Raw genomic sequence first — 17318 nt, forward strand, 5'->3', positions numbered from 1 at the left:
ACATGTTCTATGATGCTCACAAGCTACACGAGTGATTAGAAGGTAATGGGTTCTTCTACATAGAAGATCATAGGAAATCCCAGGACATACTGTCTATAATACTGTAATAAGCTCACATAGTTGCTGTCACAAACTCCAAACTCCACACAGTTGTCACTGGCTAGTTGGATATTAATTTCCCACTGAGCAAACAATTTCTGTACTTACAGCATTCATATAAATTCATATTTCGTCTGTTTTTTGCTTTGGCAGACCTTGTTTTTAAAATTGTTTCTTGGTCAATATAAACTCATGAATGGAACTGTTTGCCAAATTGTTTTGTGTTTTACATGTAGCCCTGGTTCTCCTGAGATGTTGTTGTAGTTAAACACTTCATTTTGATGCCAAATAAACTGAATAAAAATATAAATGCAACATGTAAAGTGTTGGTACCATGTTTCATGAGCTGGAGAAAAGAAAATCCCAGAAAAGCGTATTTCTCTCAAATGTTGTGCACAAATTTGTTTACATCCATGTTAGTGAGCATTTCTCCTTTGCCAAGATAATCCATCCACCTGACAGGTGTGGCATATCAAGAAGCTGATTAAACAGCATGCTCATTACACAGGTGCACCTTGTGCTGGGGACAATTAAAGGCCACTTTAAAATGTGAAGTTTTGTCACACAACACAATGCCACAGATGTCTCAAGTTTTGAGGGAGCATGCAATTGGAATGCTGGCTGCAGGAATGTCCACCAGAGCTGTTGCCAGAGAATTTAATGTTAATGTATCTACCATGAGCTGCCTCCAATGCCGTTTTAGAGAATTTGGCAGTACTTCCAACCGGCCTCAACTGCAGATCACGTGTAACAGGAGTATTTGTGTGGGGAAATCACACTCTGATTTGCTGGTCCTGGCTCCCCAGTGGGTGGGCCTGGCTCCCCAATGGGTGGGCCTATGCTCTCCCAGGCCCACCCATGGCTACGCCCCTTCCCAGTCATGTGAAATCCATAGATTAGGACCTAATGAATTTATTTCAATTGACTGATTTTCTTATATGAATTGTAACTCAGTAAAATCTTTGAAATTGTTGCATGTTGCGTTTATATATTTTTTTACTATATAAGGGCTGGACATGCAGATGAATGAAAAGCAGATTTGTTTTCTGGGGTCTCAGATAGGGTTAACCCCATCAGTCCAGAGATGCCAAATTAAATATTTAAAAAAGTCAGTTGTTAACCCCATCAGTCCAGAGATGCAAAATTAAATATTTAATAAAGTCAGTTGTTAACCCATCTGGACTGATGGGGTTAACACCTGACTTTATTTAATTTGGCATCTGGACTGATGGGGTTAACACCTGACTTTATTTAATATTTAATTTGGCATCTCTGGACTGATGGGGTTAACACCTAACTTTATTTAATATTTAATTTGGCATCTCTGGACTGATGGGGTTAACACCTGACTTTATTTAATATTTAATTTGGCATCTCTGGACTGATGGGGTTAACACCTGACTTTATTTAATATTTAATTTGGCATCTCTGGACTGATGGGGTTAACACCTGACTTTATTTAATATTTAATTTGGTATCTCTGGACTGATGGGGTTAACAACTGACTTTATTAAATATTTAATTTGGCATCTCTGGACTGATGGGGATAACACCTGACTTTATTTAATTTGGCATCTCTGGACTGATGGGGTTAACACCTGACTTTATTTAATATTTAATTTGGCATCTGGACTGATAGGGTTAACAACTGACTTTATTAAATATTTAATTTGGCATCTCTGGACTGATGGGGTTAACACCTGACTTTATTTAATATTTAATTTGGCATCTCTGGACTGATGGGGTTAACACCTGACTTTATTTAATTTGGCATCTCTGGACTGATGGGGTTAACACCTGACTTTTTATTTAATATTTAATTTGGCATCTCTGGACTGATGGGGTTAACACCTGACTTTATTCAGTATTTAATTTGGCATCTGGACTGATATGGTTAACACCTGACTTTATTTAATATTTAATTTGGCATCTCTGGACTGATGGGGTTAACACCTGACTTTATTCAGTATTTAATTTGGCATCTGTCAGTGTCGGCACAGAATGTTGTTATTCTGCTTGTCTCTGCAGGGGAAATCTTGGTTCTGCGTCCTAACCCACTTTCTCTAAAAGGCACCCTACTCCCTTTATAGTGCACTACTTATAGTGCACTTCCATATGGATCCTGGTCAAAAGTAGTGCACTATATATAAAATAGAGTGCCATTTTGGACTCAGTGCTATTTATAACATTTCTTTTCTCCCCTGGCGGTCACTGAACCCCCCCTCCCTCTCCCTCTTCAGATGAAAGCTCAAAAAACAGACAAAGAAAATGGCACTGGGAAAATATGGCTTTCATGTTTTCTCTCTCACATCATATCAGGCAGGAACAAGCTTTCACTTCAGAATGAGATGGGGTGTGATTCTAGACAGATGTAATGGGTCTATTGTGGAGTACTCATATACTGTAGTGCATTGACAGTGTCAGGCCTGTTGTATTGTACATATGGGATCTGAATACATTGGCAACACCATGAGCTTATTTTTATAGAGCCCACAGTGTTATTTATATAGAGCCCACAGTGTTATTTATATAGAGCCCACAGTGTTATGTATATAGAGCCCACAGAGTTATTTATATAGAGCTCTAGTTACAGTGGTCCCATTGTAACTCACCAGCTGGACAGCTCTAGTTACAGTTGTCCCATTGTAACTCACCAACTGGACAGCTCTAGTTACAGTGGTCCCATTGTAACTCATCAGATGGACAGCTCTAGTTACAGTGGTCCCATTGTAACTCACCAGCTGGACAGCTCTAGTTACAGTGGTCCCATTGTAACTCACCAGATGGACAGTTCTAGTTACAGTGGTCCCATTGTAACTCACCAGCTGGACAGCTCTAGTTACAGTGGTCCCATTGTAATTCACCAGATGGACAGCTCTAGTTACAGTGGTCCCATTGTAACTCACCAGATGGACAGCTCTAGTTACAGTGGTCCCATTGTAATTCACCAGCTGGACAGCTCTAGTTACAGTGATCCCATTGTAACTCACCAGATGGACAGCTCTAGTTACAGTGGTCCCATTGTAACTCACCAGATGGACAGCTCTAGTTACAGTGGTCCCATTGTAACTCACCAGATGGACAGCTCTAGTTACAGTGGTCCCATTGTAACTCACCAGATGGACAGCTCTAGTTACAGTGGTCCCATTGTAACTCACCAGATGGACAGCTCTAGTTACAGTGGTCCCATTGTAAATCACCAGCTGGACAGCTCTAGTTACAGTGGTCCCATTGTAACTCACCAGATGGACAGCTCTAGTTACAATGGTCCCATGCACGCTCACGATAGAACACCACAATGCAGGATACTCCTCTGCCCCGATTCCACTGGAGCCACCGGTGCCGCTGTCTCACCTGATGTGGATCTCAGCTTTAACCAATAGTTAGGGAAATACCAAACTGACCCAAGATCAGCATCTAGGGGCAACTTCACCCTACTCTGTTTCAAACATACTGTAAGACAGAGGCCACTGACGACACTATAGCACGTTACACACACACATACACACATACTGTACACCCCCCAACTCACTCACTCAACCTCGTCTGCAAAACTAATCAACAGCAATCACCTGGTAAGACCAGCCTTATTTGAAGAGTACCTACCTTGGGGGCTTCTAACACCAGGACCCTTACTATGTCCTGTAGTGGGAGAGCAGCAGGACCCTTACTATGTCCTGTAGTGGGAGAGCAGCAGGACCCTTACTATGTCCTGTAGTGGGAGAGCAGCAGGACCCTTACTATGTCCTGTAGTGGGAGAGCAGCAGGCACCTTTACTATGTCCTGTAGTGGGAGAGCTGCAGGACCCTTACTATGTCCTGTAGTGGGAGAGCAGCAGGCACCCTTACTATGTCCTGTAGTGGGAGAGCAGCAGGCACCTTTACTATGTCCTGTAGTGGGAGAGCAGCAGGCACCCTTACTATGTCCTGTAGTGGGAGAGCAGCAGGCACCCTTACTATGTCCTGTAGTGGGAGAGCAGCAGGCACCCCTACTATGTCCTGTAGTGGGAGAGCAGCAGGACCCTTACTATGTCCTTTAGTGGGAGAGCAGCAGGCACCCTTACTATGTCCTGTAGTGGGAGAGCAGCAGGCACCATTACTATGTCCTGTAGTGGGAGAGCAGCAGGACCCCTTACTATGTCCTGTAGTGGGAGAGCAGCAGGACCCTTACTATGTCCTGTAGTGGGAGAGCAGCAGGACCCTTACTATGTCCTGTAGTGGGAGAGCAGCAGGACCCTTACTATGTCCTGTAGTGGGAGAGCAGCAGGACCCTTACTATGTCCTGTAGTGGGAGAGCAGCATGACCCTTACTATGTCCTGTAGTGGGAGAGCAGCAGGACCCTTACTATGTCCTGTAGTGGGAGAGCAGCAGGCACCATTAGTATGCCCTGCAGTGGGAGAGCAGCAGGCACCATTAGTATGCCCTGCAGTGGGAGAGCAGCAGGCACCATTAGTATGCCCTGCAGTGCCGCTCTAGCCTTTATCAGACAGAGGATGTGAATGGTTGTTGGCAGGGTGACCAAAGACAAGTCTCTGGGTGCATTCCTAGCAATAATATTAATACTACTACTACTAATAATAATAATACTGCTAATAATAATCATTTGGTGGGTGCTGATATTTGTCCTTTTTCACACGTGTATATTATACGCATGTGTGAATTGCGTATAAGACACCCTTGGAGAGTAGGGTCACGGCCAGGGTCAGCCACCCTGGAGCAATTATATAGAGAATAGGGCACTATATAGAGAATAGGGTGCCATTTGGGACACAACCTTGCATAAAGTGTTATGTGAATGGGAAGTGTTTCAGTTGATAAAGTTCTGTCCTTGTTTAGTATGGATCGTTGTCTGATGTGGTCGGTTCAGAGAGATTCTAATTTCCTATTTCATGTCTGATTAGAATGGAAGTTACGATGGTGTTCATTAGGGAACCCCGTAGCAAAACGTTTTTCATCAGAAAACAACAAACGAAAAATGTCTTATTGGACAAGTTTAGGTGCTACTACCCGTTTAAACTTTGTTGCGGACTGTTTTCTTCCGTTTCGTGCCTCATAAACGTGACCCGGGTCATGATGTTCCCCCAGACCCCTGTGATAGTCTATATTGAGAAATCTGTTTTTTCACCAAGTTCTTAATGGCTTTTTAAACTGGAAACAGGTCAGAGGAAGTGTTTGACAAGGTGCCAAGGCAAGCAGATGTGTATCTGTGATCTATCCATCACCCCTCTCTCTAAATTAATCATCCATCACAACTCTCTATAACTGTATCATCCATCACCCCTCTCTCTAAATTAATCATCCATCACCCTTCTCTCTAAATTAATCATCCATCACAACTCCCTATAACTGTATCATCCATCACCCCTCTCTCTAAATTAATCATCCATCACCCTTCTCTCTAAATTAATCATCCATCACAACTCCCTATAACTGTATCATCCATCACCCCTCTCTCTAAATGAATCATCCATCACCCCTCTCTCTAACTGTATAATCCATCAGCACTCTCTCTAACTGTATCATCCATCACCCCTCTCTATAACTGTATCATCCATCACCCCTCTCTATAACTGTATCATCCATCACCCCTCTCTATAACTGTATCATCCATCACCCCTCTCTATAACTGTATCATCCATCACCCCTCTCTATAACTGTATCATCCATCACTCCTCTCTATAACTGTATCATCCATCACCCCTCTCTCTAACTGTATCATCCATCAGCCCTCTCTCTAACTGTATCATCCATCACCCCTCTCTATAACTGTATCATCCATCACCCCTCTCTCTGACTGTATCATCCATCACCCCTCTCTCTAACTATCATCCATCACCCCTCTCTATAACTGTATCATCCATCACCCCTCTCTATAACTGTATCATCCATCACCCCTCTCTATAACTGTATCATCCATCACCCCTCTCTATAACTGTATCATCCATCAGCCCTCTCTCTAACTGTATCATCCATCACTCCTCTCTAACTGTATCATCCATCACCCCTCTAACTGTATCATCCATCACTCCTCTCTATAACTGTATCATCCATCACCCCTCTCTATAACTGTATCATCCATCACCCCTCTCTCTAACTGTATCATCCATCACTCCTCTCTATAACTGTATCATCCATCACCCCTCTCTCTAACTGTATCATCCATCACTCCTCTCTATAACTGTATCATCCATCACCCCTCTCTATAACTGTATCATCCATCACTCCTCTCTATAACTGTATCATCCATCACTCCTCTCTATAACTGTATCATCCATCACCTCTCTCTAACTGTATCATCCATCACACCTCTAACTGTATCATCCATCACCCCTCTCTCTAACTATCATCCATCACCGATCTCTATAACTGTATCATCCATCACCCCTCTCTATAACTGTATCATCCATCACCTCTCTCTAACTGTATCATCCATCACACCTCTCTCTAACTGTATCATCCATCACCCCTCTCTCTAACTATCATCCATCACCCCTCTCTATAACTGTATCATCCATCACCCCTCTCTATAACTGTATCATCCATCACCTCTCTATAACTGTATCATCCATCACCCCTCTCTCTAACTGTATCATCCATCACTCCTCTCTATAACTGTATCATCCATCACCCCTCTCTCTAACTGTATCATCCATCACCTCTCTCTAACTGTATCATCCATCACACCTCTCTCTAACTGTATCATCCATCACCCCTCTCTCTAACTATCATCCATCACCCCTCTCTATAACTGTATCATCCATCACCCCTCTCTATAACTGTATCATCCATCACCCCTCTCTATAACTGTATCATCCATCACCCCTCTCTATAACTGTATCATCCATCACCCCTCTCTATAACTGTATCATCCATCACCCCTCTCTATAACTGTATCATCCATCACCCCTCTCTCTAACTGTATCATCCATCACCCCTCTCTCTAACTGTATCATCCATCACCCCTCTCTATAACTGTATCATCCATCACTCCTCTCTATAACTGTATCATCCATCACCCCTCTCTATAACTGTATCATCCATCACCCCTCTCTATAACTGTATCATCCATCACCCCTCTCTCTAACTGTATCATCCATCACCCCTCTCTATAACTGTATCATCCATCACTCCTCTCTCTAACTGTATCATCCATCACCCCTCTCTCTAACTGTATCATCCATCACTCCTCTCTATAACTGTATCATCCATCACCCCTCTCTATAACTGTATCATCCATCACCCCTCTCTATAACTGTATCATCCATCACCCCTCTCTATAACTGTATCATCCATCACCCCTCTCTATAACTGTATCATCCATCACCCCTCTCTCTAACTGTATCATCCATCACCCCTCTCTCTAACTGTATCATCCATCACCCCTCTCTCTAACTGTATCATCCATCACTCCTCTCTATAACTGTATCATCCATCACCCCTCTCTATAACTGTATCATCCATCACCCCTCTCTCTAACTGTATCATCCATCACTCCTCTCTCTAACTGTATCATCCATCACTCCTCTCTATAACTGTATCATCCATCACCCCTCTCTATAACTGTATCATCCATCACCCCTCTCTCTAACTGTATCATCCATCACCCCTCTCTATAACTGTATCATCCATCACTCCTCTCTATAACTGTATCATCCATCACCCCTCTCTCTAACTGTATCATCCATCACCCCTCTCTATAACTGTATCATCCATCACCCCTCTCTATAACTGTATCATCCATCACTCCTCTCTATAACTGTATCATCCATCACCCCTCTCTCTAACTGTATCATCCATCACCCCTCTCTCTAACTGTATCATCCATCACCCCTCTCTCTAACTGTATCATCCATCACCCCTCTCTATAACTGTATCATCCATCACCCCTCTCTATAACTGTATCATCCATCACCCCTCTCTATAACTGTATCATCCATCACCCCTCTCTATAACTGTATCATCCATCACCCCTCTCTATAACTGTATCATCCATCACCCCTCTCTATAACTGTATCATCCATCACTCCTCTCTATAACTGTATCATCCATCACCCCTCTCTCTAACTGTATCATCCATCACCCCTCTCTATAACTGTATCATCCATCACCCCTCTCTATAACTGTATCATCCATCACTCCTCTCTATAACTGTATCATCCATCACCCCTCTCTCTAACTGTATCATCCATCACCCCTCTCTCTAACTGTATCATCCATCACCCCTCTCTCTAACTGTATCATCCATCACCCCTCTCTATAACTGTATCATCCATCACCCCTCTCTATAACTGTATCATCCATCACCCCTCTCTATAACTGTATCATCCATCACCCCTCTCTATAACTGTATCATCCATCACCCCTCTCTATAACTGTATCATCCATCACCCCTCTCTATAACTGTATCATCCATCACCCCTCTCTAACTGTATCATCCATCACCTCTCTCTAACTGTATCATCCATCACCCCTCTCTCTAACTGTATCATCCATCACCCCTCTCTCTAACTGTATCATCCATCACCCCTCTCTCTAACTGTATCATCCATCACCCCTCTAACTGTATCATCCATCACCCCTCTAACTGTATCATCCATCACCCCTCTAACTGTATCATCCATCACCCCTCTAACTGTATCATCCATCACCCCTCTCTATAACTGTATCATCCATCACTCCTCTCTCTAACTGTATCATCCATCACTCCTCTCTATAACTGTATCATCCATCACCCCTCTCTATAACTGTATCATCCATCACCCCTCTCTCTAACTGTATCATCCATCACTCCTCTCTCTAACTGTATCATCCATCACTCCTCTCTATAACTGTATCATCCATCACCCCTCTCTATAACTGTATCATCCATCACCCCTCTCTCTAACTGTATCATCCATCACCCCTCTCTATAACTGTATCATCCATCACTCCTCTCTATAACTGTATCATCCATCACCCCTCTCTATAACTGTATCATCCATCACCCCTCTCTCTAACTGTATCATCCATCACCCCTCTCTATAACTGTATCATCCATCACCCCTCTCTATAACTGTATCATCCATCACTCCTCTCTATAACTGTATCATCCATCACCCCTCTCTCTAACTGTATCATCCATCACCCCTCTCTCTAACTGTATCATCCATCACCCCTCTCTCTAACTGTATCATCCATCACCCCTCTCTATAACTGTATCATCCATCACCCCTCTCTATAACTGTATCATCCATCACCCCTCTCTATAACTGTATCATCCATCACCCCTCTCTATAACTGTATCATCCATCACCCCTCTCTATAACTGTATCATCCATCACCCCTCTCTATAACTGTATCATCCATCACCCCTCTCTAACTGTATCATCCATCACCTCTCTCTAACTGTATCATCCATCACCCCTCTCTATAACTGTATCATCCATCACCCCTCTCTATAACTGTATCATCCATCACCCCTCTCTATAACTGTATCATCCATCACCCCTCTAACTGTATCATCCATCACCCCTCTCTATAACTGTATCATCCATCACCCCTCTAACTGTATCATCCATCACCCCTCTCTATAACTGTATCATCCATCACCCCTCTCTATAACTGTATCATCCATCACCCCTCTCTCTAACTGTATCATCCATCACCCCTCTCTCTAACTGTATCATCCATCACCCCTCTCTATAACTGTATCATCCATCACCCCTCTCTATAACTGTATCATCCATCACCCCTCTCTATAACTGTATCATCCATCACCCCTCTCTCTAACTGTATCATCCATCACCCCTCTCTATAACTGTATCATCCATCACCCCTCTCTATAACTGTATCATCCATCACCCCTCTCTATAACTGTATCATCCATCACCCCTCTCTATAACTGTATCATCCATCACCTCTCTCTATAACTGTATCATCCATCACCTCTCTCTATAACGCTATCATTAACCACAAGATGTCATTTGAACTCCTCTTAGTTGGCCTTGTGCTTTATCGCTAAACAGGTAGTTGATGGGACTGACCATGTAGCAAAACATATTGAGCTGCAGAGAGACAATGTACTCACGGCTCAGTCAGCTTTGATTGAATTAAAAAGCCAATCTAAGGCCGCTTGCCTCTAAAGCTTTATTAATCAAAGCTGAGCCACCCCTCGCCTTTCTCTAATCAGCTCTCCTTGTATGGGTCCTGGTCAACAATAGTGCTCTATAATGGTACTGGGATGCCATTAGGGACACAGCCTCAGTGTACATACTCTCAACCTATTACAGCACAGCTGTGGCCTCTCCCTGAGGCCAGAGCCAATGGAATGCACCGGTTGCTATTTGTTCTCTTGACGGGCGGAGATGGTGCTTAGCGGGAGACACGCCCAACCCGCCCACCCAGTGCTGTGTGTTGTCTCTGGATGATCCCCCCTCATCCCTGGTATCTCTGCTAATCCAGGCTGCTCCCCGGTGTGTGTGGATTGTCGGTCGGCGCCACTGGTGTGTGTGCGTGCATGTGTTAATTTGTCACTGGGTGTTATGTTACCCCACCCCTTCTGGTGACCTGAGCAGACTCCTCCTCCTCATCCATTCAGTCACCCTGCTTTTGTCAGTATGGTGTTGTGATCTGTTGTCAGTATGATGTTGTCAGTATGGTGTTGTGGTCTGTTGTCAGTGTGGTGTTGTAGTCTGTTGTCAGTATGGTGTTGTGATCTGTTGCCTGTATGGTGTTGCCAGTATGGTGTTGTGATCTGTTGTCAGTGTGATGTTGTGATCTGTTGTCAGTGTGGTGTAGTCAGTATGGTGTTGTGATCTGTTGTCAGTATGATGTTGTCAGTATGGTGTTGTGGTCTGTTGTCAGTGTGGTGTTGTAGTCTGTTGTCAGTATGGTGTTGTGATCTGTTGCCTGTATGGTGTTGTCAGTATGGTGTTGTGGTCTGTTGTCAGTGTGGTGTTGTGGTCTGTTGTCAGTGTGGTGTTGTGGTCTGTTGTCAGTGTGGTGTTGTGATCTGTTGTCAGTGTGGTGTTGTGATCTGTTGTCAGTGTGATGTTGTGGTCTGCTGTCAGTATGGTGTTGTGGTCTGTTGTCAGTGTGGTGTTGTCAGTATGGTGTTGTGATCTGTTGCCAGTGTGGTGTTGTGATCTGTTGTCAGTATGGTGTTGTGGTCTGTTGCCAGTGTGGTGTTGTGATCTGTTGCCTGTATGGTGTTGTAGTCTGTTGTCAGTATGGTGTTGTGATCTGTTGCCAGTGTGGTGTTGTGATCTGTTGCCAGTGTGGTCTTGTGATCTGTTGCCAGTGTGGTGTTGTGATTTGTTGTCAGTGTGGTGTTGTGATCTGTTGTTAGTGTGGTGTAGTCAGTATGGTGTTGTGGTCTGTTGTCAGAATGGTGTTGTGATCTGTTGCCAGTATGGTGTTGGGATCTGTTGTCAGTGTGGTGTTGTGGTCTGTTGTCAGTGTGGTGTTGTGATCTGTTGCCAGTGTGGTGTTGTGATCTGTTGTCAGTGTGGTGTTGTGATCTGTTGCCAGTGTGGTGTTGTGGTCTGTTGTCAGTATGGTGTTGTCAGTGTGGTGTTGTGGTCTGTTGTCAGTATGGTGTTGTGGTCTGTTGTCAGTGTGGTGTTGTGGTCTGTTGTCAGTATGGTGCTGTCAGTAGGGTGTTGTCAGTATGGTGTTGTCAGTAGGGTGTTGTCAGTATGGTGTTGTGGTCTGTTGTCAGTAGGGTGTTGTCAGTAGGGTGTTGTCAGTAGCGTGTTGTCAGTAGGGTGTTGTCAGTAGGGTGTTGTGGTCTGTTGTCAGTATGGTGTTGTGGTCTGTTGTCAGTATGGTGTTGTCAGTATGGTGTTGTTGTCAGTATGGTGTTGTGGTCTGTTGTCAGTATGGTGTTGTGGTCTGTTGTCAGTATGGTGTTGTCAGTATGGTGTTGTGGTCTGTTGTCAGTATGGTGTTGTGGTCTGTTGTCAGTATGGTGTTGTCAGTATGGTGTTGTGGTCTGTTGTCAGTAGGGTGTTGTCAGTATGGTGTTGTGGTCTGTTGTCAGTATGGTGTTGTCAGTATGGTGTTGTGGTCTGTTGTCAGTAGGGTGTTGTCAGTATGGTGTTGTGGTCTGTTGTCAGTATGGTGTTGTGGTCTGTTGTCAGTAGGGTGTTGTCAGTATGGTGTTGTGGTCTGTTGTCAGTATGGTGTTGTCAGTATGGTGTTGTGGTCTGTTGTCAGTAGGGTGTTGTGGTCTGTTGTCAGTAGGGTGTTGTCAGTATGGTGTTGTGGTCTGTTGTCAGTATGGTGTTGTCAGTATGGTGCTGTCAGTAGGGTGCTGTCAGTATGGTGCTGTCAGTAGGGTGTGTTCAGTAGGGTGTTGTGTTTATTTATTTTTTACTAACGTCTGTTCTCTTTTTTTGTCTTTTGTCTTCTTCTTTTTCATCATCCTCTGTTTCTGCTGCTGTGTCCTTCACCACCACCACTGCTGCACACAAACTGACCAACATCACTCTGGTCACCTTGACCACTTGACTACCTGGATGGACTCCCTACCTCCCTCCCTCTTTCCCCCTCTTTCTACTCTCTCTCTCTCTCTCTCTCTCTCTCACCCATCTCTCTCTCTCTCTCTCTCACCCATCTCTCTCTCTCTCCATCTCTCTCTCCCATCTCTCTCTCACCCATCTCTCTCTCCCCATCTCTCTCTCTCTCCCCATCTCTCTCTCGCTCCCCATCTCTCTCGCTCCCCCCATCTCTCTCTCGCTCCCCATCTCTCTCGCTCCCCATCTCTCTCGCTCCCCATCTCTCTCGCTCCCCATCTCTCTCTCGCTCTCTCATCCATCTCTTTCTCTCTCCCCCATCTCTGTCTGCCTGTCCGCACCCTTCCCCATACCAGCTCCATGCAGAGATCAGAGAGCACCCCACCACATCAGGTAAGCCACTGACCTTTGGAAGGGACAGGAAGGGGTGAGGAGGCGGGAGAGGAGGGGTGAGGCAGGGGTGAGAATGCTCACAGGGGGCAACAGGCTCACGTCCTCCAACTCAACACCTCAATAGGACAGGGATGCATTGGAAGGTCGTGTTACAGTAGCCAGTAGTTTGTGTTTATCTTAAATGGATGTCATGAATTCCAAGTTATAGGAAAGGATTTCTCTGGGTAGGCCAAAGTTAGGAGTGGGTGAAAGTTGTCTGTAACTCTGATATTGTTCATCACATGTATGGCTGAACAGTGCTGATCTAGTTTCACACTAGCTTTACGGTTCTACAGTTCCTTGTTTTGGTGAGCCACAATATTTCCAATAGTCACTGACTCACTGAAATGTCACTTGCAGTTGTTGAGTTCACTATCTAGGCCTACGGCTGGCTGTGTCCCGTATGGCGTTGACTTTCTTAGTGAAGGCGTTGACTTTCTTAGTGAAGGCGTTGACTTTCTTAGTGAAGGCGTTGACTTTCTCAGTGAAGGCGTTGACTTTCTCAGTGAAGACGTTGGCCTTCTCAGTGAAGGCGTTGACCTTCTCAGTGAAGGCGTTGACCTTCTCAGTGAAGGCGTTGACCTTCTCAGTGAAGGCGTTGACCTTCTCAGTGAAGGCGTTGACCTTCTCAGTGAAGGCGTTGACTTTCTCAGTGATGGCGTTGACTTTCTCAGTGATGGCGTTGACTTTCTCAGTGATGGCGTTGACTTTCTCAGTGAAGGCGTTGACTTTCTCAGTGATGGCGTTGACTTTCTCAGTGATGGCGTTGACTTTCTCAGTGATGGCGTTGACTTTCTCAGTGATGGCGTTGACTTTCTCAGTGATGGCGTTGACTTTCTCAGTGATGGCGTTGACTTTCTCAGTGATGGCGTTGACTTTCTCAGTGATGGCGTTGAGTTTCCTAGGGGTGGCGTTGAGTTTCCTAGGGATGGCATTGCGACTGGTATACAGAGATGAGCAGTTTACAGAGGAGTAGAGAGTGAGGTGATGTGTCCTATAAAGAGCATTGGTGGCAAATCTGATGGCCGAATTGTAAAGAACATCTAGCTGCTCGAGAGCACCCTTACCTGCCGACTGGTGCACTGTAACAGTAGACTGCTGCACTAAGACTCACTGGAAACCTTAGAGTGAATTTGCCCTTTAAGGGTGCTACTAGATGGTTTCTCTGCATTTCCCCTTTAAGAGCGCTAATAGATGGTTTCTCTGTGCATTTTCCCTTTAAGAGCGCTACTAGATCGTTTCTCAGTGGATTTTCCCTTTAAGAGCGCTACTAGATAGTTTCTCAGTGGATTTTCCCTTTAAGAGCGCTACTAGATAGTTTCTCTGTGGATTTTCCCTTTAAGAGCGCTACTAGATAGTTTCTGAGTGGATTTTCCCTTTAAGAGCGCTACTAGATAGTTTCTGAGTGGATTTTCCCTTTAAGAGCGCTACTAGATAGTTTCTCTGTGGATTTTCCCTTTAAGAGTGCTACTAGATCGTTTCTCAGTGGATTTTCCCTTTAAGAGCGCTACTAGATAGTTTCTCAGTGGATTTTCCCTTTAAGAGCGCTACTAGATGGTTTCTCTGTGCATTTCCCCTTTAAGAGCGCTACTAGATGGTTTCTCTGTGCATTTTCCCTTTAAGAGCGCTACTAGATGGTTTCTCTGCATTTCCCCTTTAAGAGCGCTACTAGATAGTTTCTCAGTGGATTTTCCCTTTAAGAGCGCTACTAGATCGTTTCTCTGGATTTTCCCTTTAAGAGCGCTACTAGATCGTTTCTCTGTGGATTTTCCCTTTAAGAGCGCTACTAGATAGTTTCTCAGTGGATTTTCCCTTTAAGAGCGCTACTAGATGGTTTCTCTGCATTTCCCCTTTAAGAGCGCTACTAGATGGTTTCTCTGCATTTCCCCTTTAAGAGCGCTACTAGATAGTTTCTCAGTGGATTTTCCCTTTAAGAGCGCTACTAGATGGTTTCTCTGCATTTCCCCTTTAAGAGCGCTACTAGATGGTTTCTCTGCATTTCCCCTTTAAGAGCGCTACTAGATGGTTTCTCTGCATCTCCCCTTTAAGAGCGCTACTAGATGGTTTCTCTGCATTTCCCCTTTAAGAGCGCTACTAGATGGTTTCTCTGCATTTCCCCTTTAAGAGCGCTACTAGATCGTTTCTCAGTGGATTTTCCCTTTAAGAGCGCTACTAGATAGTTTCTCAGTGGATTTTCCCTTTAAGAGCGCTACTAGATGGTTTCTCTGTGGATTTTCCCTTTAAGAGCGCTACTAGATCGTTTCTCTGGATTTTCCCTTTAAGAGCGCTACTAGATCGTTTCTCTGGATTTTCCCTTTAAGAGCGCTACTAGATCGTTTCTCTGGATTTTCCCTTTAAGAGCGCTACTAGATCGTTTCTCAGTGGATTTTCCCTTTAAGAGCGCTACTAGATAGTTTCTCAGTGGATTTTCCCTTTAAGAGCGCTACTAGATCGTTTCTCTGGATTTTCCCTTTAAGAGCGCTACTAGATCGTTTCTCAGTGGATTTTCCCTTTAAGAGCGCTACTAGATCGTTTCTCTGGATTTTCCCTTTAAGAGCGCTACTAGATCGTTTCTCAGTGGATTTTCCCTTTAAGAGCGCTACTAGATAGTTTCTCTGGATTTTCCCTTTAAGAGCGCTACTAGATCGTTTCTCTGGATTTTCCCTTTAAGAGCGCTACTAGATCGTTTCTCAGTGGATTTTCCCTTTAAGAGTGCTACTAGGCACAATGTGTTCTCTACCTAGGATGTTATTAATTAAATATGCTGTGTGTGCTTCACATACACTAAACCAAATCTAGTTAACCCTTAGCCATAGAGTTAAGAAGTGTTCGTACTATACTGAGATATTCTCTGTATTAATATATTATAACGCTGCAGGGTGACGTTTACGCTAGGTAGGATCACCTTAACCGTTAGTGGGGAAAATGCAACTCTAGGGGCAACTTCACCCGACTCCTCGTTAGATGGAATCTTTGCAGCCGTGCCACTAGAGGGCACCGTGTAGTCATCATCTGTCATCACCAGTGAGGGAGGAGAACCTCTGCTGCTCAGCCTGTTGGTCAGCAGATATAAATGAATCTCTCTCTCTCTCTCTCCCTTTTCTCCCCCTCTCTCTCTCTCTTTCCCTTTTCTCCCCCTCTCTCTCTCTCTTTCCCTTTTCTCCCCCTCTCTCTCTCTTTCCCTTTTCTCCACCTCTCTCTCTGTCTCTCCCTTTTCTCCCCCTCTCTCTCTCTCCCTTTTCTCCCCCGCTCTCTCTCCCTTTTCTCCCCCTCTCTCTCTCTCTCTCCCTTTTCTCCCCCTCTCTCTCTCTCCCTTTTCTCCCCCTCTCTCTCTTTCCCTTTTCTCCCCCCCTCTCTCTCTCTTTCTTTCTCGCTTTCACTCTTTTCCAGCTGCCTTAATTCCCAGTGATGACCCCATCCTATTGACCCCAGGGAGGATGAGCCAGCGAAGCCAGGGGAAGGAGCGAGAGAAGAGGGAGGAAAAGGAGCGAGAGAAGGAGAAGGAGCGAGAGAAGAGGGAGGAGAAGGAGCGAGAGAAGGAGAAGGAGCGAGAGAAGAGGGAGGAGAAGGAGCGAGAGAAGAGGGAGGAGAAGGAGCGAGAGAAGAGGGAGGAGAAGGAGCGAGAGAAGAGGGAGGAGAAGGACAGAGAGGAGAAGAAGGAGAAGGATGGGAGCCTCCACACCCCCAGCAGAGATCACCTCGCCAGCCCCTCTTCCCTCAGCCCGGGGCTCAGCTACACCCATGGTAAGACCACCTTCTTCCAGGCACACTTTGCCCTCTAAGCACAGACCCAGGGTCAGGTATCTAGGCACCATGCAACCTTCAGGGTTGAAGCATATGCCATGGGAAGCCCAGAGGTTACCTATGCTCTAAGCGAAAAGATCTGATGTTTTTGTTTGAGACTTGTATATGACAAGGCATGGTTGTGTTTTAAGGTGGTTTGGGAAGGTTTTTACCTTCCAAATGTCAAAAATGGTTCATCCTACACTACAGTACTTTCCTTCTGGGATGTTCCATTATCTACCACCAGGGGGAGCAGAAGCTAAAAGGAAAAACAAAATGTTTTCTCTACTCATTCTAGAGCACCTTCAAATCAAATGTGTCTGCATTCTATCAGAACAAGCAACACTTCTCTCAAAAGAGACCTGAGTGGTGCGGTCGGGGGGACTTATACAATTGGCTAACCAGTCGTTGCACAAAAGGAAATCATTCTGGGATAGAACCATAATAATAAAAAACCCTGCTTTGAGTATATGAAGGTAGATGGTTGCAGTGATATTGATAGTACCTAGA

At 44.8% G+C, this 17318-nt stretch overlaps 1 protein-coding gene across 11 annotated transcripts in view; it reads left to right on the top strand.

Moving 5' to 3' along the window:
• Positions 1-17318, top strand: part of osbpl8 (oxysterol binding protein-like 8) — a 152150-nt gene that overhangs the window by 66721 nt on the left and 68111 nt on the right. For 8 of the 11 annotated variants that reach the window (XM_071332062.1, XM_071332069.1, XM_071332064.1 and 5 more), the window contains 2 exons: positions 12950-12986; positions 16416-16769. In XM_071332062.1, the coding sequence (XP_071188163.1) occupies positions 12950-12986; positions 16416-16769 (391 nt within the window). The remainder of the gene's footprint in view (positions 1-12949; positions 12987-16415; positions 16770-17318) is intronic. The other 3 variants (XM_071332067.1, XM_071332073.1, XM_071332072.1) reach the window with 1 other exon arrangement.

This window comes from Salvelinus alpinus, chromosome 11 (assembly GCF_045679555.1).
Source record: "Salvelinus alpinus chromosome 11, SLU_Salpinus.1, whole genome shotgun sequence".
Classification (NCBI taxonomy): Eukaryota; Metazoa; Chordata; class Actinopteri; order Salmoniformes; family Salmonidae; genus Salvelinus; species Salvelinus alpinus.